This window comes from Melospiza georgiana, chromosome Z (assembly GCF_028018845.1).
Source record: "Melospiza georgiana isolate bMelGeo1 chromosome Z, bMelGeo1.pri, whole genome shotgun sequence".
Taxonomy (NCBI): Eukaryota; Metazoa; Chordata; class Aves; order Passeriformes; family Passerellidae; genus Melospiza; species Melospiza georgiana.
In genome coordinates, this window is record NC_080465.1 from 39,041,608 (window position 1) to 39,064,846 (window position 23,239).

At 36.8% G+C, this 23,239-nt stretch overlaps 1 protein-coding gene across 2 annotated transcripts in view; it reads left to right on the forward strand.

The window, feature by feature from the left end:
- Positions 1-23,239, forward strand: part of RFX3 (regulatory factor X3) — a 106,623-nt gene that overhangs the window by 34,047 nt on the left and 49,337 nt on the right. For both annotated transcript variants that reach the window (XM_058043629.1, XM_058043630.1), the window contains exon 2: positions 15,472-15,596. In XM_058043629.1, coding sequence (XP_057899612.1) covers positions 15,480-15,596 — 117 coding nt within the window. In that variant the 5' untranslated portion in view covers positions 15,472-15,479. The remainder of the gene's footprint in view (positions 1-15,471; positions 15,597-23,239) is intronic.

The following is a 23,239-nucleotide window of genomic DNA, read 5'->3' on the forward strand; positions in this document are numbered from 1 at the left end:
AATGATTGATAGTTTTAGCTTGCTTTGTTGAACTGTGGTAGAACTGCTGGTAGTATTTGTCTCTCCATATGCTAAATGAGTGAATAGTTGAGAGTAACTCAGGCTTTCAGCTCTTCATGCTACAGTTGTTCTCCTAAAGTTACCAAAAAAAAAAAAAATTCAGTACTGATTTGTTTTGCGGGTAAGGTAAGAACTATTTGCTGTGGAATTGTAGACAGACTTGGAATATTAACTCTATAGCAGTAAAACTTTTTTATATTTAAAGGCAGTACATGTTTGTTTATACAGTGCAAGTTCCAAATGTTGGCATCCAGGTCCTCTCTTTCCTTGTGAAAAGAAACCAGCATAGTAGCACCTGTGTAATTTTTACAAAATGAGAAAGACTCATAGTATAGGATGAAGCCTTAAGGAACAAAAGCTGTAAGAAAAGCTGCAGTAGGAATTAAACAGTTTTTTTCAGGAAGGATAACAAGACTACTACTGTAATGCTACAAGGATGTGAGTAGTGAAAGAACAAATAATTTTTATGTCTCTTAACTGGAGATGGGGAGGTATTATGCTGTAATCGAAGCCAGGCAAATAATAATGTTGTGTATGGTGAAGACCATTCTTAGTAAGGCAAAGTTATGTGAACTAGGAAGTATGTTATTTCTTACACCTGACCAACCATATGAATTAAATCTTACTATTTCCGTCTGTCAGATGGTGGAGAAATTTGTTTCTTATATCTGTTCTTATCTGAGAGCTGTCGTGTGAAGATGGTGTACAGATCCAAGCTCATTCTTAATAGGAAATTCTCCTACCTCAAAAACTTACATCTTTTTTCTTATGTATAGTGTTTTAAACTTCATCTTCCAGTCTGCTTGCAACCCAAAATTGTTTCTGGGTTGCACTATTCTTTTGTGTGCAACCACAGTGGATCAGATGCAGACTGTTGAACCTGGAACCATACTGTCAATACCTTAGTTTGATTTGAGTCCATTTTTTCTTGTAGTCAGTTTGTCAGTTGCTGCAGCCAGTCAGTATGTTTTTTTTTTCACTTTTCTATGTACAGACTTCTTAAATGTAAGTGAACCTATCTGAGAAACTCAAACATTTCAGTTTTCCTATAAAAATCTTTGCACTTTTGATGCCTGGAAGATACCAGTAGGTAAGCAAGAATGTCTAGTTAAGCTGAATATAGGTTAATAATTTGGTAACTACTGATTTACTTGATTTTTTCCCCAAGATGTTAGGAAAAGATAAATGAGTTATGGGAAGAAGGTCGATAGTTTTTCTTTAGGTTGAATTAAGAAAATCTAAGCACTCTGCCTAAGCTTTCCTTTTTTATTTTTTTAATGAGGTTTAGGTTGTCTTAGAAAAACTACTGGATTACTGATTTATTTGTGCTACAGCATAAGCATAATCTTTAGCATTTAGAACACAAGTAATCTGGAAATTGGCCACTTCTTAGATTGAGTGTATGGAGAGGCTATCTCAGAGAAACACTGTTGATCATATTTATCACTAAAAGTATTTGGATGTTTCTGAAGTTATAAAGGTATGTCATGAAATTAAGGAGGCAATTTACCTGTGGGTCTTTCTTCAGGAAATTATATGTATCTGAACTTAATAAACTTCTTTTATTAAGGCTGAACAAATCCGTTCTGATCTTCTGGTCTGCCTTTCCTTCCACATCAAATATAATTGCTTTTTTCTTTTTTTCTTTTTTCTTTTTTTTTCTTTTTTTCTTTTTACCTGTGGAATCCAAAGATGGATAGATGGATAGAGCATTTCATGACCTCCAGTCTAAAGTCTGGAACTGAGGCACTTGCTGTTACAGTCAAATCTGCCTTTCTTTACTGAAAGGTTATATCAATCTACAGTTCCCATTTTCTTTACTCCAGTTGTGTCTAAATACTTAGTAATTTTTAACATGTCAGCACTTAATATGTGTTACAATGTATTGTTGTTTAGGGAGATCAGAAAGACTCATCTGAAACAAGTTAAAGTTATACATAATTAAAGCTATCAGCACAAATAAAATATATGAGAATATTTTTTCTACTACTATGATTAAAATAGAGAGCACATAATATGCTGGGATTTTTACCTTTTAAAAATCACAAATATAAATTAAAATGCATTCCATTGTCTGTTCTTTAAACAGTTTAGTCCTTGCAGATTCTTTTTGCAGTATGAAGTAAAGTTATTAAAGTATATTGAAAGATAAGTGTTCTACTATACCAAATGCTGTCAAGACAGGAACACTCTTAAGTAGTCTTAGGAAGAGAGAGGAATGTTATCTGTTGATACACAAAATATCAGATGGTTTTAGAGCCTACAAGCCTTCTGGTAAGTCAGAAATACTATGCCACCAATTTGTGGTTGATCTAGGACTTGAAGTTACTAAAATATTAAATTTTTAAAAATTTTTCCGTTGCAAGTTCCATATTTTCAGGTTCCACACCTTCATGTAAATTATTTTATCAGTTCCTAGGTCTGAAAGTTTAATGTCCTTGAAATAACTTCAGAAATTTTTTTTCAGTTTAGGCAGTTCAGAGGATAAATCTGCCTGGTGTTGTGCAAACCATGATGACCAAGCTATGCCAATGTTCAGGGCTGACTGAGGCTTCAAGGCAGAGTTAATTACTCTGATGCTAAGGAAGAGTTTGCATGCCTTGCCCAGAGCATTCTGCATAATTTATGGCTGAATGTGATCAGTAAAGAAGCTTTGCACTGAAGCGTTCACAAAACTTGGCTCTTTCTTCATGGTTTCATTGTCAGTGCTGACAGAATGCAGAAGCACTGCATTTTATTCTTTGGAATATTTTTAAGTTTAAGTTTGGTTTAAGTTCATCTGGCACCTAAATCCCATGCAGGTGCTCATTCACCTTCTCATCAGCAGGATGGGGGAGAGAATTAGAAGGGTTATCCCTGTGATCAGTTGAGGTCAGCTGTCCTGAGTGTGTCCCCTCCCAGCTTCTTGCACACCCCAGCCTTCTCACTGGTAGGGTGGTACAGGAAGCATACAAGGTCTTGGTTCTGTGCAAGCGCTGTTCAGCAAAAAGAAAAATATCTCTGTATCATTAATCCTGTGTTTAGCAGAAATTCAAAACCCAATACGATACCAGTCACTATGAAGAAAATTTCCTCTGCCGCAGGTAAACCCAGCACATTCCAGCCCTTATTTTCTGGCATTTACTTCATGCTCCGGTACCGTACTACTCGGTATGATCTTATTAACCACAACCTGCTTTCCATTTGATGTAATAATTTTCTGTTGGATATAATACACAGATAGCATTCCCTTAGTCTGAGAACCACCTCAGCAAGATGTTCATAAAATGTCTACAAAAGGTCCATTGAGTGTATTTAGTCTGTGACTTTGGGCTCCATCGGTTCTGATGGTCATTTGGGTTAGGGGAGGTGGTGTGTTGCATGGAGTAACAGCGCCAAAGCCAGCTCAGGTCAGGTCCCTGCTGCACTGGAGCTCCTTCTTCTCTTCCATTGATTTGGGTTGTTAGTGTCATGGTAATTCCTGTAAGGTGCAACTCAAATCATGGCTTACAGCAACAGTTTAAAGGTATAGCAGTTATGAGCTCTGTCTCTCATCGTTTTGGGCCAGGTTTATGGTTCAATATTGCAGTGAACTCCTTCACTTGTTTCTACCCTGCCTATCAGCAAGGATTTCCTGCTGTGGTCGCCATGAACCTCCATGGCCTGCAGAGAGACAGCATGTCTCACCATGATCTTCAGCAAAACAGGCTGCTGGAGAATATCTTACCCATCATGCGGTACCATCGCAGGAGACAGTTCTCTACAAACTTTTTCAGCATGGGTCCTTGTCACAGATTGCAGCTCTTCATGACCTGCTCCAGCCTGAGTCCCTTCCACAAGGTGCAGTCCTTCAGAAACAGCATGCTCCAGCCTGGATCCCTCACAGGGTCAAAAGTCCTGCCAGCAAACCTGCTCCAGGGTGGGCTCCTGTCTCCGTGCATTCACAGGTCCTGCCAGGAACCCGCTCCAGCATGAGCCTATTGTGGGGTCCCAGCTGCTTTCAGTTATCCAGCTACTCCACCGTGGGGTCCTCCATGGACTGAAAGTGGACTCATCCTTCTACTCAAGTTCACACTGGTGTTGCAGCCTCTCCAGTACAGCATCACAGAAAACTGCCACAATGCCCTGGCCACCTGCCAGCCCAGGCACTTTGCCATGGCTGTTTTCAAAATGCTCTCAGGCACAACACAGTGAGGTGATCAGCAGCACAGCACTGCAGCGAGCAGCAAAGACAGCAAATGGCCACTAATGAGCACTAGACTCTAGTATTCAGTCAGGCAAGCAAGCCACATGGCAAGCACAGGAAACTGCTCTTTACTAGCTAAATGGCATTAGCTATAAATTTGATCTAGTACATTTGAGTCAAATCTGTTGTTATCTTGAACTCTTTGTGCTTCACATTGGCCACCAAAAAGGACTCTTATGAATTAACCCCAGCTGCCAGCTAAGCCCCCTGCAGCCATTCACTCACTTCCCTGCCACTGGGATTGGGAAGAAAATTGGAAAAGTGAGAAGACTCATGGGTTGAGATAAAAACAGTTTAAGAGGGAAAGCAAAAGCCACACACACAAGCAGAATAAAAAACCAAGGAATTAATTCAGTGCATCCCATGGGCAGGCAGGTGTTCAGCCATCTCCAGGAGAACAGGGCTTCATCACACATAGTGGTGACGTGGGAAGGCAAATAACCATTGTTCCAAATGTCCCTCTCTTCCTCATTTTATATGCTGATGTTGCAGCCATGTCTCCTCTCTCCTGTGCACCCCCAGTCTCCTCACCAGCATGGTAGTGTCAAAAGCAAAAAAGGCCTTGTCTCTTTTTGTAAGCAGCCTGCTCAGTAATAGCAAGAGCAGCTGTATTTTATCAACCCTGTGTTCAGCACAAATCCAACAAGTAGTCCCACTCCAACAACCATGAAGAAAATTAACTCTATTCCAGCCAAAATTACATCATGACTAGAGATTTCTTTTTTTCTTTTTTTTTTCTTTCTTTTTTCTTCAGTTAATCCTCTTTCAGTAGGAATATAAGCATGAGTAAGAATAATTTAGGATAAGAGGGTAATAAGCAATACACAGCTGCTAGGTGCAGAATGACAGATGTAAATGAGAATGCTGAAGTTCATCTGGACACACTGTCCTTATCATCTTCTACATTCCCTGCCTATTGACATCTTAATTATTTTCTAATTGCATTGTATTTCAGAATTATCTTGCATTCCTAGCACTTTCTTCTCCATTTTATGTGAGTTGACACCATACCAAGTAGAGTGCCAGTTGCAGCTAAGGTGTGAATTATTGCAGCTATTATTATTGGATAATTGGGACTGTTGTAATATTCTGAGAGGCACTGATCAAATCTCCAAATTTCAGACACACAATTTTTATGCTCTAGTTGTAGTCTGTTACAAGCTAAGAATCAAGCACTAATCAAATACATTGGTCTTCGGGTTTCTTCTGAGGGTTGATACCTGTTTTCAGGCATCTTTCCATTCATCTGTTTCTTCCAAATAGTTGCAGACTGTGGCATACAAGCCAATATGATAAAATACTGTACTTGTGATTTCTAATTCATTCTTTTTAGGTGTCTGAGTATAAGGGGAATAAGAATTTGTTCATTTTTCTGTTTTAAGCAAGCAAGGTAATATCTCAGAGCAAGAATAAAATGGTATGTTTCACAAATAGACCATCTCGGTACAGGGAAGGAAAGATCCAAAGAAAGATATGCCTCAGATGATGTCTCAGTCATTAGCAAAGTAAAATAGTCACTAACTTGTTTCTTGACATGCATGATATGTATCCTTCTCTTACAAAATAAAATTTCACGTTGAGGAAGACAGGAATGGGAGAAACTGGTGAGATTTTATCCGTTCCATTCATTGTTTAAGTAGGTTACCTATAGTTATCCCTGAAGTAATCCTGCCAATATCCCAGCTCTAAGACTATTTTGCATGTTTCCTTCCTCAACATAGAAAGGATTTGTCTTAGCTTGCTTCTTTGTTTTAAGGCAATCTAGTCCTTCCTACTGGCAGAGTTATAATATTCTTGTTGAAGTCTTGTTCCTTGTACTTTCATAGATAAAAGACGGCTGTAGCTTCTGTATTTAGTAACCAGATGGATCTCACATCTGGTCAAGAAAGCCATCGTGACTTGAATCAGCAATGGTGTGGCCAGCAGGAGCAGGGCGGGAATTGTTCCCCCATACTTGGAACTGATGAGGCCACAACTCAAATCCTGTGTTCAGTTTTGGGCCCCTCAATACAAGAACATTGAAGTGCTGGAGCATGTCCAGAGAAGGGCAGTGGAGCTTGGGGAAGGGTCTGGAGTACAAGTCCTGTGAAGAGCAGCTGACGGAGGTGGAGATGTTCAAGCTTGGAAAAAAGGAGGCTCAGGGGAACCTTACCACTGTCTATGACTGCCTGAAAGGAGACAATGCAAGATGGGAGGCAGCATCTTCTCCCAGGGAACAAGTGACTGGACAAGGGGCAACGGCCTCAAGTTGCCTAGAGAGGTTCAGATTTGATATTAGGAAACATTTTTTCACTGTGGTTAAGCATTGGGATGGGCTGCCCAGGGAACTGGTAGAGTCACTATCCGTGGGAGTGTTCAAACAATGAGCAGACCTGGCACTTTGTGCTGTGGTTTAGTGGCCATGGTGGTGTTTGATCAAAGGTCAAACTTGATTTAGGAGATATTTCCCAGTATTAATGATTCTACAATTCTGTGGTAATTTATCATCGTTTTTCAGACCCTAAATCTGAGATGTTTAGAATATATGTCTCCAAATAACTTTCAGTGTGTCAACAGTATTTTTCACTAGGATTCTCAAATCTCAGAGCAGTATTCTGTATCTTAGTAAAGAGAAGAGTATCACGCAGTAGAAACGAGCTACAGAGATATATGTCCAAAACTTGGTATACTGCCAGACAATGTGATACCTTTTTTTATTTAAACATCTACTTAACATGTACATATTAGTAAATTGTTCTAGCATAAGCTCAGTTTTGTTGTGTGCTACTATCAAAACACTTTCTGTTAAAATAATTTAAAATTTTAATTCTACTGTAATGTAATACTTCCAGCAAAAATACAGAATTTCATCTAATTCAAAGGTGTTGTATACACAGGGTGCCATCACATAGTTATCTGCTTACTGTAATATGTATACTAGGCACTTAAGTTAAATATTGTGGGGATTAGGTTTGGATATCAGTATCCATGCTGTCTGCTTAAAATCATGTCAAGTATGTGTGAGCCTGTAACGCAGTTTCCAATGTTTTGAGCTGCTTCAGCTTCTCAAAAACTGAAATATTAAGATTTATGCATCCTAAGTAAAACAACCAAAGCTTTACCTATTTGGAATCTGATAATTTTGTGATGTATGGATTTTGAAGCAAACTTTGCTGTAGTTCAGAATAAGGGAAAAGATGCCTCTCTTCATTTTCTTTTCCCATAGATGCACAATCTTGCATTAGAACTGTTGTTCTCTAATATGATGTAGCAAGACAGGATCATTCTGTTGAACCTTTTATTCTGTACATTTTCCAAAATTTAAGGATATTTTAATATTGAACCACTTTTAGTTTCTAGACTACTCTAAATAGCCCATTAAGAGTTTTCATCAGTTTCTATCCTAAGCCTTCTTTCCTATCCAGTGACTGTAAATTGTAGTTTGGCAAATGATATTGGTGATAACCTAAATGTGATGTGGTAGGCTGTTATTGGGTGAAACCTGTGTCTCTCCCTCTACGTTCTCTTTTTTTTTTTTTTTCTTTTTTTTTTTTTTTTCTTAATTGGCATCCCCTGCCCCTATTCATAGGGGAACTGTGTGTTGTCACCTGTCTCACCATCTGTTTAACTACTGCTAAGGTGATGGGTGAGGGGAAAAATTATCAATAGAGCCATTGGGGCAATAATTGTGGCATGATTTTTTTCCTTCTTGTACCTGGTGAGGAAATGGCTAACTCTGAAGCATTTGAAAGTTGCCAGTGTATTAATAATACCATAACTTTTAAGTGTTAGGTTATGACATGGGTTAAAGCAGATCTGACTCTTTTCAGTGGTGCCCAGTGTAGATACAAGAGGTGGTCCTCTCTCAACCTGAACCAAGGCTTTTTCTGTGAGGCTGACCAAGGATGGGCACGGACTGTCCATAGAGGCTGTGGAATTCCTATTCTTGGCTGTAATCAAAGTCACCTGGACATGGTCCTGAGTAGCAGGTAGGTAGGGTAGCACTGCCTGAGCAGGTCTCTTCCAGTCTCTGGGACTGTTCTGCCATTTGGTGAAAGTCCAATAGTAAGAATCACAAACAGAAAATTTGTGACACAGGGAGAACATAAGCTATTTCTTCTAATACTGCTCATTCTGTTAATAATGTAGATTTTTCCAGCCATAATGTTTTTTACTTTTTCATTTTATGCTTTGATCTACTGAGTGGTCCAAATAAATATAGTCTCCATTTTGACATCACTTTTTCTCCCTTTGTATCGTTATTATTAGGTACATGCTCAATCTTTTGATGAAAGGACTGCAGCACAGTATCATACTAGAAGAGAAAAACCCACCCAAACACCCATAACTTCTTAAATAACCTAGAGATCTACTTTCTCCATAACTGTATAAGTTATGCAGAGGCAAAAAAAGCTGTTTTGTTCAGGTGGTTCTCCTGCTTTCATGTTCTTCCTCAGAAAGTAATCAAAATACATTTTGTTGTCAATAATTTTGAAAGGTGTGAAGAAGTAGCATTATACATGTTAGACTTTATAATTAATTCGGCTGTTATCATTAGTGCCCTAGAATAAGATCTTGGCTCAAGCTAGAAATTTCATTTGCTATTGTAACTATTATTCTGCGTAGAGATATTTTTGGGAGATTGTGAACATGCTCATCCCATCTCCTCATAACAGTTATGCTAATATAATAAAGACAGATGCCTCAGTATCTGAAAAGTACTCGAGTACTATTAAAGATGGATAATGCTTGATTAAGTGTGAATTAAAAGCCATAATATACTAGACTTAGCAGTGTAAATAGCAACTTAGAAAACACACTAAACTTGTAGAAATGTTCTGTAATAAAATTCTTTATCAAAACTCGTTTCTGGTTAAACACTACAAAACACCATCCCAACAAGGAAATTCCTGTGAACTTCATCCTAGATTGTTTCTTGAAGACATTTTTACTTCTGAAAAAAACAAACTGTAAGGTTAGATAGCTAATGTCCCTCCATTGCTGCCATTCAGTCCTGTTTGCTGTCCCAGCACATGACTGTCATCTAACAAGGCGATAGTCCTGCAAGTGCACAGAGGTCTCTATTCCTCATGTTTATTCACCCTGCTGAGTGTCAGGCCATTGTATATGCCTTCACATATGAGCTCTTCAGACAGGCACTTCAGCATGCTGATTTCTGAAAAATGATCTATGTGGCTTCCTCATAAACATGCCTTGTAGCTACTTCCTTGCTCATATGCACATGTTGGAGGTGACCCTGCTTAAGCCTCATTATTTGACTGTTTGTTGCCTTTCATTCATGTCACCCTAGGCCTTTGCTTGTTGAACTTGTCCACCACTCCTTCACTGGGCTGCTGGAAAATATTTTCTTCCCCATACCTCCTTGCTCCAGTCCCTTCCTACCAGGTCAGCTATCATGCTGGCAGAAATATCTTTGCCCCAATTAATGAAGCATATCCCAGCTCTCCCAAGTTGTTAACCTCAGAGAAGGCTCTATAGTCATTAGAAAAAACGAAGCCCTGTTGCTAATGCTGGTTCTATAATGAAGTGTTGACATGCAATATCATGCCCTCTCCCTAACACCCTTTGACCCAGGATGAAGGAAAGCACCTCTTGGACTTTTCTACTCACAGACTCTCTAGTGGGCAAACTAATGCTTTAGAATAGCATAAATGTAATTGTTTGATGGTTTGCTAGTTTTCTCACAACAAAAATTTTGAGAAGCTTTAGCCTGTAAGTAAATGTAATCTTGATGCTAGTGGGTACTAATGTGTAAGGCTACTGTGTAATACTGATTAATTTTCCAGCAAGAGAAGATACAGTTTTGGTGGTTTTGAAGGTAAAATTAGTAAGTAGATCAAAGTGAGAGTGTCATGAATTAGTCATTCAATCTAAGCACCCATGTGCTGTGATCTCCTGGCAATATGGGATTTCATTGTGACTGTTGTTGACTAGTACTGTACCATTCTTAGGGACTTAGTAAACAACTGATCATCAAGACAATGCTTTTTTATATTATGAACTTTCTTTGAAGGAGTTACCAGGAGTTTTTACTTGCACAGGTCTCTTCCCATGTGCATCTCTGTGTCTTACCCTTCTGTTTGTTACTCTTTTACTGGGTTTTACTAATCAGAGGTAGTTATGGAAGGCCAGAGAGGCAGCTTCTAAACTTCATTCTGTGCCAATCAGTTAACTGTTACTCCTCCATAAATCTGTGACAAGCTGAAAAAAGAGTAAGGAAATTTGTATTGCTAACTGCAGTATTTAGCAACTAGTACCAATACCAGGGAGAGTCCAGCTGCCTACTTTGGTATTCTCAAGAACCTTGGGAAAAGACAAACAATCAAATAGTGTTTAGTAAAACACTGGGGTTCTAACATGAAATTTACATTAGTATCTAGAAACTATTGTAATATTCTGTTCATCCTCTGTGAATAGCTTGTGTAATCTGTCCTCTGCTCTTGGGTTACATAACACAGCTATGAAGTCAATTATTCATAAAATTTTTGTTTATACAAAAATTGAAAAGGAATGCTTATGTGAAACTAGTATATTACTGAAAACTGTTTCCATTTGTACTCTTGTTCAGGAGCCAAGCATTCCGTATTAATTGTTGAAACAATGTTTTGAGTTTTCCTTTATAGTGAAACACATTATGTTGCTGCAAATTCTTAATTAGTATATTGGCTATTCATCATTATAAATAGATAAGATTTTAAGATCAGCCTTTTATTTTGACTATTAAAAGCCTACCATTACTGCATGTGATTACGAGATCTAGTTCAGTTTATCTTCTGTGATGTTTTGTTTAGGCTTCTAGAGGAGAAAAAAGAAATTTCCTGCTGCACTTGAAAGTAAATTACAGGCTTTCATTTTCTGCATTGAATTAAAGACTGCTACATTATTTGATCTAGACAATAAAGCATATGTAGCTGAACAAAACTTTGCAAACTCTGGTCACTTAAAAAAGTAAATTAGTTCAGTGTGAAGTAGTCCAAGAACAAAATAAACCGTAATCTGACACATTTTAACAGTCCCTTTTGATAAGTATTAGAACAAGTTATAGTCTTAAATCATTCTGTCTTCATATTTCAAGCCTCAAAAACAGAAGGATTCCAACTGAGAATTTGGGTATATTAAAAAATCTTTAAGAAATTTAACAGACAACACAAAACGGTACAGAATATATAGGAAAGGAATAATTTTCAGCTGTGCCTAAGTTCTGCCCATTATACTGAGGAAATACTAACCTTGTTGCATTCAGCAGCTGGGTCCTGACAGTATCTTTTCCCACTTGGAGGGGTTAATTAGTCTTCTTTCAGAATGCGGCCTTTTTAGCTTACATTCACATCATGCAACAAGCACTGGCTATACAAAGCAATACCAGTAACAGATGGGTGTGTCCAACTGCTTGATTAGGCAGAATAAAAAGGACCTTGCCAAACATTCATCTGTTGTTTGTCATACACCTGACAGTCCAATTAGGCAAGGATGATGTCTTTCTGCTGTAATATTCACTTCCTTTACTTACATAGAGTATCAGTGAAAAAATGTGAGAGTCTGCATTTAGATTATTTCTTTGGCCTTAATCCTAGCCAACCGCCAAGCCCCTGCAGCCGCTCATTCTCCCACTGGTGGAGTTGGGGATAGAATCAGAAGGGTAAAAGCTGAAGAGCTCAGGGTTTGAGATAAGAGCATTTAAAAGGGAGAGCGGAAGCCAAACACAAGAGAAAGTAGAACATGGGATTAGTTCAGTGCTTCCCGTGTACAGGCAGGTGTTCAGCCAGCTCCAGGAGAGCTCCAACACACGTGCACACTGAGCACGATGTCACATGGTCTGGATTATCCCTTTGGTCGGTTTGGGTCACCTGTCCTGGCTGCATCTCCTCCTGACATCCTGAGCACCCCCAGTCTCCTCCCCAGTGTGGCAATGCCAAAAGCAGAAAAGGCCTTGGCTCTGGGCAAGCCCTGCTCAGCAGTAACAAAAACATCTCTGTATTATCAACTCTGTGCTCACCACAGCCCAGTGCCAGCTTCTGTGGAGAAGGTTAGTTTTATCCTAGCCAAAACCAGCAGTGTGTTCTCAATACTGATGCAATGTAAAGGAATTACGCTGACTGCATCATTGATGTGGTGCTAGAAAAACTTCCAGTAAATAGGAAGATACTTTGATTGACTGTCAGACCATATTGTATGGCACCTAGAGGGAAAAATGTGTACAGTGTACCGAACTATAATAAAATTTTGTGTTTAGAATAGAGACTTAAACCAGAACAATGGAAGCAGTCCTGGCTGAGTGCCAGGTGCTCACTAAAACCACTCTGTAACTCCTCCAGTCCTCAGCTGGACGAGTGAGAGAAAATGTGACTAAAAGCTCATTGAGGAAGATAACAACAGGGAAGGATCACTCACCAATTACCATGACAGTGAAAACAGATTTGACTTGAGGAAAATTATTTGAATTTATTGCCAATCAGATCAGTGTAGAATAGTAAGAAATAAACCTAAATCTTCAAAAACCTTCCCCCCACTCTCCACTTCCTCCCAGGCTTAACTTTATTCTTGATTCTCTACCTCCTCCCTTCCAGCAGTGCAGGGGAATTCGGAATGGAGATTACCATCAGTTCTTCACACATTGTTTCTGTGGTTGTTTCCTTCTCAGGTAGTGAACTCCTCCCTCACACTTTTCCTCAGCTTCTGTGTAGGGACCTTCACACAGGAGATAGTCCTCCATGTATTTTATTTCTCTGTGAGTCATTCCTGTGGGCTGCAGTTCTTAACAAACTGCTCCAGCATGGATCGCTCAGATGGGGTGCAGCCCTTCAGGACCAGGCTGCTCCAGCATTTCTTTCCCCTGGAGTCACAGGTCCTGCCAGCAAACCTGCTCCTATCTCAGCTCAGGTACTTTCTGAAGCCTGCTCTTTCACTGACATGTCTACAGGTTCTCTCACATACTCTCACTCCTTTCTTCTGTGACTGCAATGTCCTTCTGCCCAGTAAGTTTTTCCCGCCTTCTTCAATATGTTATTTCAGAGGCACTACCACTGTCACTGATGGGCTCAGGGCTCAGCTTTGGTCAGCAATAGTTCCATCTTGGATCCAGCTAGCACTGTCTTCATCAGACAGGGGAAGCTTCTGACAGCTCCTCAGAGAAGCCACCCATGTAGTCCCCCCGTGCTTGCTACCCAAGCCTTGCCAGACAAACACAATATACCCATCTCTTCTTCCTCACCCGTTCTTTCTGGACAGCCTGCACTACAGCCATGGGGTTCATCTCACCAACTCTGAGTAAATCACAATTAGGTCATAATTTTGTAGCAGCCTTGAGGCTTCCAACTCCTCCATATTTATTGTGTGAACATCCATTTTAATTGTTAAGATTTTAACATATAAATGTAATCTGAAGTTCTACTTCTTTATTCTTTTGCATGCTGATATTTTTGTCAGGTGTGTTGGGTCCTGAAGTGCATCCACTGCTTAAAAGTACAGGGTTCTGTACTCTGAGAGTCTGTTGATTAATCTGAAATTAGTTTGATCAATAATTTATCAGTCTTTCTGAATATTTAAGAAGAGGAATTTAAATCGATCAGGTGTTCATAGGCATGGTTTCCTGGAGTTTAAACCAAGAATGGTCCCAACTGGCAAGATCCTTGCCCTATCACCTGACCAAATTTATATACCTGTTTCCTGCTTTGCAGTGGCTACATTTCAATGCAAAGTGAACTAGAGACAGTTGGAGGGAGGAACTGTGGAAACCCAGTCTTAAATCAGCTTAAACTGCTGTGGAATGCAGCCTTGAGAGGAAAGTTTGATGTTGACACCTGGTTCTGCAAGGAGAACAGTGAATTTTTTTTTCATACAGTAATTAATTCCTCCCGTTATCTAGTGGTACGTCCCTCAATATTTTTATTATGATTTTGTCTAAAAAAAAATCGTTGAGTTTTTGGAGGAGCTAGTTATTTGGTGGTGGTGGTAGAGATTAAAGTTTCTTCAGTGTCAGCCATCTGGATTTCATGAGTTAAACTGAAAAAAATCCTTTGCATAGGTCATTCTAAGTATCTATAATTTTTTTCCCATATAAATCTCTTCTATTATGCATGGTAGAGCTACTAATTTTTAGTGACAGTGGTTCTCAGATTGCCAAAGTATTTTGTAGCTAATGTAGATTAATAGAGACTGAGGGCAGTAAAAGTTTTCACAGAACATTTGGATTACAGACTAGTAATTTGTGCTTGTTCACCATGATTGTTCACAGACACATAGAGTCTTCTGTTTTGAAGGTACCAGGTGAAGAAGAAGCTGCCTCATCCGTTTATTAATTTCATTGGTTAATCCACTGCTTTAAAAAATTTACAAAGAAAAGGAAATAAAAGACTGATTCACAATTTTGAATTCATTTTGGTTTGTCACCATTAAATTGTATTGTCATTTTGGCTGTGCAAATTTGAGGAATCTGCAGCTCACAGTCTATGTTTCATATGAAGATGTCATTCTTGGTTGTCTTTCTGATAAGTTTTCTTTGTCAGGCATTTTCCTTGATTCTTCATCAAGAAGAATGAAGAATGAACCATTTCTTCATTCTACCCAAATTTTGTTGTTTCCTTAAAACATCAGGGTCATGATCATAGGCACTTGTCTACCATTTATATATTTCTAAATGGTTTTAGAGTACAAAAATTTCTTAATAATTGCTTTAATGCTTTCTACTAAAGAAGGTTATTTGAGTGGCTTTTTCACTGTGACTCATTAAATGCTTTTCAAAGGTTACTTTCCAAAGTAGAGGCCTTCGTTCTGTGGCACGCTTCAAGTTCAGGTTTGAATTTGAATGTATAGAGATTTTAGTGTAATTCAGTAAGACAGAGAAAATATGGTTTTGAATGCTGACCAGTTATTTACAAGCTGAAAGAAGATCTGCTGCTGATTTTTCTGAGTTATTCCTAAAGGGACAAAGCTCAGATAAGTGACACACTTGTTCATATGTAAGCAAAAGATATTTGAAATATAAGTAAGATAAAAATAACATAAAACTCTATTTATACAGACACTTGTGCTAGTAGGGGAAAAATATTTGGGCTCATAACAAGATTAGTATTAACTAATTTTAAAATATTATTAGAAATAAGGGACAAATTAGTGTGCTAATGTAAGTGGCAAAATAAAAACATTTATGCACTAACTTTTGGATTTTATGTTTTAATTTTATTCAGAGATCACAATGCAGACATCAGAGACAGGGGCGGATACAGGTTCAACTGTGACTTTACAGACGTCTGTGGCTGGCCAGGCAGCAGTTCCCACACAGGTAGTACAGCAAGTACCAGTTCAGCAACAGGTATGTGGCTGTTAATTTTAAGATTGAAAAAAAAATTCCTAATAATAATTCTTTACAATATAATGAAGAAATTGGTTTTGTGCAAGACTGCTAAAGGAACTTTTGCTCTGCTTTTATCAATTTTAGTTTGCTGAAATTAAAATAACCAGAGAAAAGCAAGCTATTTTCAGGATCTGTTCCTTAACTAGAGCATCTGACAAGCTCTGATAGTACTCATACATGATTCTATTTATTATATAATTCATGCAATAGCTCACAGCAAATTGCTTTATGTTATTGAATATTTACATTTTTTCCTTTAAATAATGCATATGTTTCTGAAATTATTGACTATATCATTTCTTCATCTGTTTGGATGTCCAAGTAAGTACAATACAAATGTAAATATGAAAAGCACAGTTCTTTGCACTTCTAGACTTCAATGCATGCAGATACATGCACAATGTCATGAAAGTTTTTGTGATATGACAGTCAGTAACTCATAATGTAAATTTGTCAGGGAAGGAAGAAGATTTATGTAGCAGCCAGCACAATGCACTGTTCTGTTACATGAGGTGGTTACTCCTATGCAGCCCCCATGAGCTTTAGAGGAAATGGAGGCAGAAGAGAATGGGGAGCTAAAAAGGAAAATGTGGAGGTAGAAAATGGGGATTCAGTGTGAAAGCCACGATAACTGTCTAAGACTTTTCCAGAAAGCACAGAAATTAGCTGTCCTGTGATGGGTATTCTGGATGATATTTGATGTTTTTCATTAAAATCTGACTTTCCATTTTCCGAATCAGTAATATGAGAACTAGATGTATTTTATTAAACAGTGCCATTCATTTCTGTGCTGGCGCAGTGCTTCTCTCTAAATTAAACTCTTCAGCATTTGTTAAGATCTTAAATTCCAGTGCATTTTCATATATGTGTTTCGCAGTGTCATACATTCAGTTATATTTTTTCCTGTTGTGTAGACTCAGTTTGTAGTGCCTTGTAGTTCCATTACTATAGTACAATGATTGATCTTAGCTACACTTTGTAGGAGATTTGTCTATAACTCTTTTGTAAGATTTCTGAGTGAAAGACTATTTTCCTTTGTGAAATACAAAGGATAATTTTTTGATTTATATCTTCTTTCATGATGACGAATGTTAATACATGTCATTTATATGACTTGTTCCTTGCTATTTCTGTATTTCGCTTTTTCAAATACAAGATGGCAGTTTGGTAGTGTTAGATGGTTGCTTGTTTTGGGCATATCAGATGTACATACAATGGTCTAATATTACATACTGAGTTTGTGAAGCACTGGTCAGTGTGAAGGACTAAAAAATTGGTAAACTGGTAAAAAAAAGTTTTACTGGTAAAAACTGGTAAGAAAAAGTTAGTGTCATATAGGATACTTTATAGCAGTTCTAGTATTTGTATTGATTGAACTGTATGGTCAGATTCTATGAGTTTGTGTTCTACTCCTACAGAAAAATGGAGAATGAGCAGGACTTTGGTATTTGTAAACTTTGTTTGTGCAAAGTTTCTACCTTTTTGAAAACTTCTAGGATAGAATTGGCTCCGTGTTTGTTGAGTGCAGGTGCCTACTGAAGGAACCTCAGGCCCTCAGTTGAAGTCTCTGCAGTGGGAGTGTGACTGCCAGAGAGTCTCATGAATGGAAAGACTGGGAGTTTTCCTTAACATATTTTCTCACATAAATAATGTATTAATCTTTGTCACCAACTGTCTATATCTTTTCTAAAGTAATGCTAGTTGTCCATTAATAATGTTACATGTGTGTCAAAATATAGAAGCCAAGGATGAGATTTGGTTTTTCCTTCTTTGATTATATCTTAATATGAACGGCAAGCAGTATTTTTGCTGCCCTATTTGAGTGTAGTTCAAATAGAACTACACTCAAATAGAACAAAATAAATTGTTTCTCATCACCTTTATGTACATCTCCTTTAGTACTGGTACTTCTGAGTATCACCTTGTGTTGAATGCACCGTCATTATACTGGAATGTTTTTCCCTGTGGACATAGTAAATTATATTTTTCTAATTGACTCTTAACGCTGACTGTATAATCAGCATAATGTTTGACAAAAGAAATATAAAGGAACAGGGATTGAAGATCCAACAAGAATGTTCAGAAGTCCAGTGCAGACAGTATTGCAGTGATTGAAACACGTATGTATGGGAGATATGTGTATAGAGAGATGATTAGATTATGGAAGCAGTGAAGAGGAAGGGAAGAGTGAAGATGTGACTATGGTATGCCAGCAGAAAATGTGATGAAGAATGTAGGTGGTATAGGTAATTTCAATTCCAGGGTTGAAAAAAGAGAATAGCAAATATAAAAACAATCACTGTGTTGAGGAAATTGCAGGTATGATCTGTCGTGAGGATTTACCTGTGTATAAATTTCATTGGCATAAAATTAATATTGCCTCTATGTACCTTTAGTAGGAATAAGTCAATATGCGTTAAGAAAATTAGGAGAAAGAGCCATTATAATTACTATTTTAATAATGCCATTCTTTTGATGGCCGAGGGAGGACTTATTATTTCTGCACATTCAAAATTACCAATGCTGAAAGCTGGAGAGAAGGTTTTAGACAAGAGTATATAAAATGTGGTTTCTTTTTTTCTATGATTTATAATGGACATACTTAATGATTTCAACTGTATCCAAATTATGTGTGAATATTCAAATTTTGATTATATTTTCTTGTGAATATACATTGCTAAAAACAATGGGACACTTCTGGGATTTTGTTAAATTCAAGGATAGTGTAACATGAGTTTCCATGTATATAGAACAATTTGGTGTAAGCTGAAACGTACATATCACGTTTTGCAGTAATTTATTAGTACTTTCTAGTGAATAAGGCAATTTTAGATTAATTTGTTTTTAATTACTATTAAATGTATAGTATTTCATTTTTCTAGGGAGGTTTCTGTTTCTGAAGTTTCTATTCCTGTATGTATGTCATGTTTAAATGACATTGCCTGAATGCATTATTCTGGGGTTGATTTCATGACATCATGTTTCTTATATGCACAAAAAATTTTCATTTTTTTCAAAATGAAATATTTTTGCCCAGAAGAAGAGCAAGCTGTATAAGTGGAAGGGCAGACTAAGAGCCTTTTCTCTCCAGCTGTCTTAGTACTCAGGCACCCTGTCTTTTGAAAAAGCAATCAACAGATTAGTAACTTTTAATATTTCCAGCTAAAACAAATCCCTAATTTCCATATAGCTGGTATTAATATGCAGCTCATAGAAGTCTGCTGTAAAGCTCTAAGAATAGGAACAATAAAGGTACCATTTATGAAAACCTGGATTTTTCCTCTTGCAGAAGTGACTCTAGTAGCAACTGGTTTCATGCAACACAGCGGAAGTCACTGTTGAGATGGGATAGAGGGAATAAGAAGCAAAAAGCAACAACAGTAAGACCAAAAATGTGGGAGTGTAATTAAATTTTGTTTAAATAGCCTAAGAAGTTCTCTTCGTCTTCTGTTTCCTTGAATAGTGGGATTTTTCATTAATATATGATTGCTTTTTCAACAGGCGGTCTTCAGCTCAGTGCAGTAGGCTTCTAAGGATTCAAAATTAAACTCATTTTTGAGTTTATGCCATGTGATATGGAAGAATTGGGGAAAGAAAAATAAAATTAAGCTGTTTTGTAAAATTATGTCCATGCAACTCAAGTTGGGCAAAGCATTTCTTCACAGTCACTGAATTCAGTGGCCATCGCATTCACAAAGCATTCTGTCATTCATTAACTGGAGATGCAGACTTCTGCTAATCAAAATTGCTCCTAATGCAAAATCATGTTTAGCATATGAAACACATAATCATGAGCTGACATTAGCCATTATATAAATATGAATGTGCTTAGAATATTACAGCATGTGCTATTTATATGTTACTTGCCAAAAGTAATCCATACTAATGAAGGAAAAAATTATTTTTATCTCCAAGGACAGAAAATGTTGCACATACAAGCTGTTTGCAAAGACACAGTGGATAATTATATGTTCTTTTTAAAACGGAATTTAAAAACCCTTATATATATATATTGCTCTGTTGTTTTAGTCTTTGCTTAGTAGTACTTTGAACAGAAGCACTTTTTATTGGAAATCAAAGTTCACTCTTACATTTTGATTCATGCTTCAGTGTAATTTCAGCATTTCAGTATGCTTTTATATGCTTTATTTTGTTAACAAATTTTCATAGATAAAATATAACTTAGTCCCTTATTTGTTCCTCCGAGGTAGTATAATTAAGAATACAATTTATTTTTGCTTTTTTTTTATAGTAAATGTAACTACACATGTATATTGAAATAAGTTTTCATTCACCTCTTGCTGTCCTGCAACATTTCAGCTACTTGCTTCTAATCCTATTCCAGTTTTTTTATTTCAGGATAGAGTCACTGAAGCAAGAGGAATGAAAGCTCTACTATCTGTTGTTATTTAAGTCAAAAATTGCAAAAGTTTTTTGTTAATTTTCTGTTTTCCAGCCAGAAAATAATGAAAATTACCATGGCTAGTTCACCAGTCCACCCTAGAAGATAATTTTTAAACAGGCATACTGTTGCTGTTTCATAAATATTTTATTGTGTTTTCTATTTTGAGCCCATTTCAATTAATTATTGGAGAATTTTTTAATATAAGAAGGCCATTTAGTTTTAGGCCTCTGGAAAGCACTGCGAGAATAGTCAACAATTTCTGCTTTGCCCCAAAAGCTACGTGACTTAGCTGATACCACTCCTTTAACAGCTTAATAAGAGCTGAAAAGATAATGATAAATAAAACAGTTGAGAAGAAAAAACCGACCTTTTTCACATTTTCCAAAATTTTTCATGGTGTTTTGTTTCCTCATAATCGACTTCTCTCAAATAATTTTCTGCTCATAGAGAGTAAATATACTAATCTGTTTCTTTCTGTTGAATATTAAAAAGAAGATTCAGAGGCACTAGATTTAATTCTCATTAAAAAATTAAAAATTAAATAAAATAGGAAATAAAATTAGTATTGGAAATATCATACCACAAAGACTTTCATCATGGCAGAGGTTTCATGTACAAGGCCATCCTAAAGGCTCCTTCCTTATTTTATTTGTCAGAGCTTGACAGGAGAAATATTTGCCTCTAAACTTCCCCACTCTAAAGTTCTTAGTACATTGCAATACTGTGTAGTGACTACAGCTTCCTTTGGCAGGATAATGAATTTAACTGTAGCAGTACTGAGTTTCAGAGAAGCTGATGCAAAGTAAGTTTTTTTGTAAACTTTTTAAATTACTGTATTGAAAAAAAAAACTTCAGTGGCCGTCTTTGTATTGAACTTCAATGTTAAAGGAAAAACATTTTGATTTTCAAAAGTAGGTAAAATGTTTTAATAGCACTGTAGCATATCCATTCTTAAATGTTGGTTTTAAAAACAAGTTACTTTCTATGCATAAGAAGTCCTGATGTTTCTAGTAGTACTACATGTTAGGCTATTAAAGAACTTAGATAAAAACTGCTGGAAAATTAAAATTAAGCAATGAAAGTTTTAATTTTAACAGATATTGGTATTTTTTTTCATGGTAAATTAAATTTTTGTTGTTCTTGCTCCATATTAGAAGAGAAACATATTTTGGAATTTTTCAGTTTCCTGTCCAATAGACAGCAAACATTGATGCACTGTGTACACACTTTGTCCCTGCAGTATTGTCTCAGTTCTGACAGAAGGGTCTTGCACTTTACCAAATCTGATGCTTTTGAAATGGGTAGCAGTTTGTATTCAAGAATAATGTGAGGACATAATAATGCCTTTTACATAGAAGGGGAATGTGACCTCTCTGTTTTAATGCTGTGTTTGTACACAATGTAGAGTTCCATTTTACCAGCGTATGCAGGTTATAGGGAGAAAACCATGTCTCCTTTATTAACAGCAAAATAGTGTGGGTTATTTTTAATAGGAACTAAGCCATATTCAGTATGTGTGAATAGGGAACGAAGTGCATTTTGGGAGTAGTTGGGTGAGAACATGGAATTGATACTGACAACAGCATCATTTCCACAGTGTTTCCCCAGCTGTGCTACTGAGAGAAAAATGGGGCATCTTCATTACATGCCAGGTGACAAGCTACTGGTTTTAGGAACAAAGCCCGTTTTCAAGATGTTTTCTCACAGCATAGGTCAAGTAGATCAGTTTGGTGTTCCGTAATAGACTGATCAACAATGACTCTCCTTCTCCCATTGATTGAAGGGAATAGAGTTGACTCACCCAAAAGGAATAAATATGCCTAGACTTAAACTTTAAAAATAGCACAACAGTAAGTTGCATATATATTTCACAATAAAGCACATACGTATTTTGTCCAGTTATTGCGTAAGTGGGTCATTTTGTCAGAGTTTGGCAGATCTAAATTTTGAGTAGTACAGATTAATAACAAGGTTACAGGTCTTTCTTACAGTGGATTTGGATCAAGCCCATTCCATGAAATGATGGTTTGAATTAATTTAAGTTATGAAGTCAAAAGTGATGGAAATAGAAATAATTTAATTTTGGGAGATGTTTGCTATACAGCTATTTCTATTTTCTAATTCAGAGAATTTTCTAAGGTCATAGTAATGTGCACAATTTTGATTAGAGTTTTTATGATTACTTTGAGAACTGAACCTTTCTTTTAAATAACTAAATATTGTTAGGAGAAGAAATGTACTCAGTTACCTTGCGTTAATAATTAAGGAGACATCTTCAAAGTATACTTTTTGAAGTCGAGAGATTGTATACCAGGTGTATTTCTCAATTTATGTAATGATTCATATGGGAAATCATAAAAGTTTAGATTTTAATAGCTATCATATTCTGTCTTATTTCTATTAGTGGACAGAAGCATCTGATTTTTCATCATGGTAATGTAGCTGCATTCTAAACTTTGGCTGTTTTCTCTCTTTTTCAAACTTTGGGTTTTACTGTTAACCTAAGGGAAGGTTTCTGTAAAAATTTAGATTTTTGTTTCAAAGTCAGAGTCAATATTATGGAAAAGTAGGAAATGTACTTATTTGCATAACTTTTTAAAACATAACACAGGTGAAAGTATTAGATTAGGATATTTTTAAAGATCTCTTGCAGGGGGTTCATCAAGTGCATGAAACCCAGACTGATCTGGGATTAGGTATTTGCAGTCATTAGAACCAAATGGTTTAGATTGAAGTAGCCTTATAACAATAAATGCGAGAAAAATTATTGTCACCTAATGTTAAATCTATTTGCTAAATAAGTGCATTGATACTTTTTTGATTCAATTCCTTGGTAAAGTTGTGTCAAGTAAGTCCTTTAGAATGTTTTAGATTCTGGACTGCTCTTGGACCAAAACATGGCTTCTCTGAAAACGGGAAGGTGTAAAAGTTGAAGTTCTTCATCTAGTAAAGATGGAAGAAGACAAAATATTAGGATTGGAGAGAAAATTTGCATGACCTGAAATATTCCTACAATAGTAAATGAATCAAAGGAGTTGATAAGTAACTGTCCTTAGCGATACATGTGAAGATAATCCATGCCCTTACTGCCTCTTGTTATTTAATTCATTGAAGTAAAACCAGGTTGTGTTGGAATTTTTCATAGCTGATAGTATTCTGGGAAAGGGGTTACTCAGACTGGGGGTTTTGGCCCATA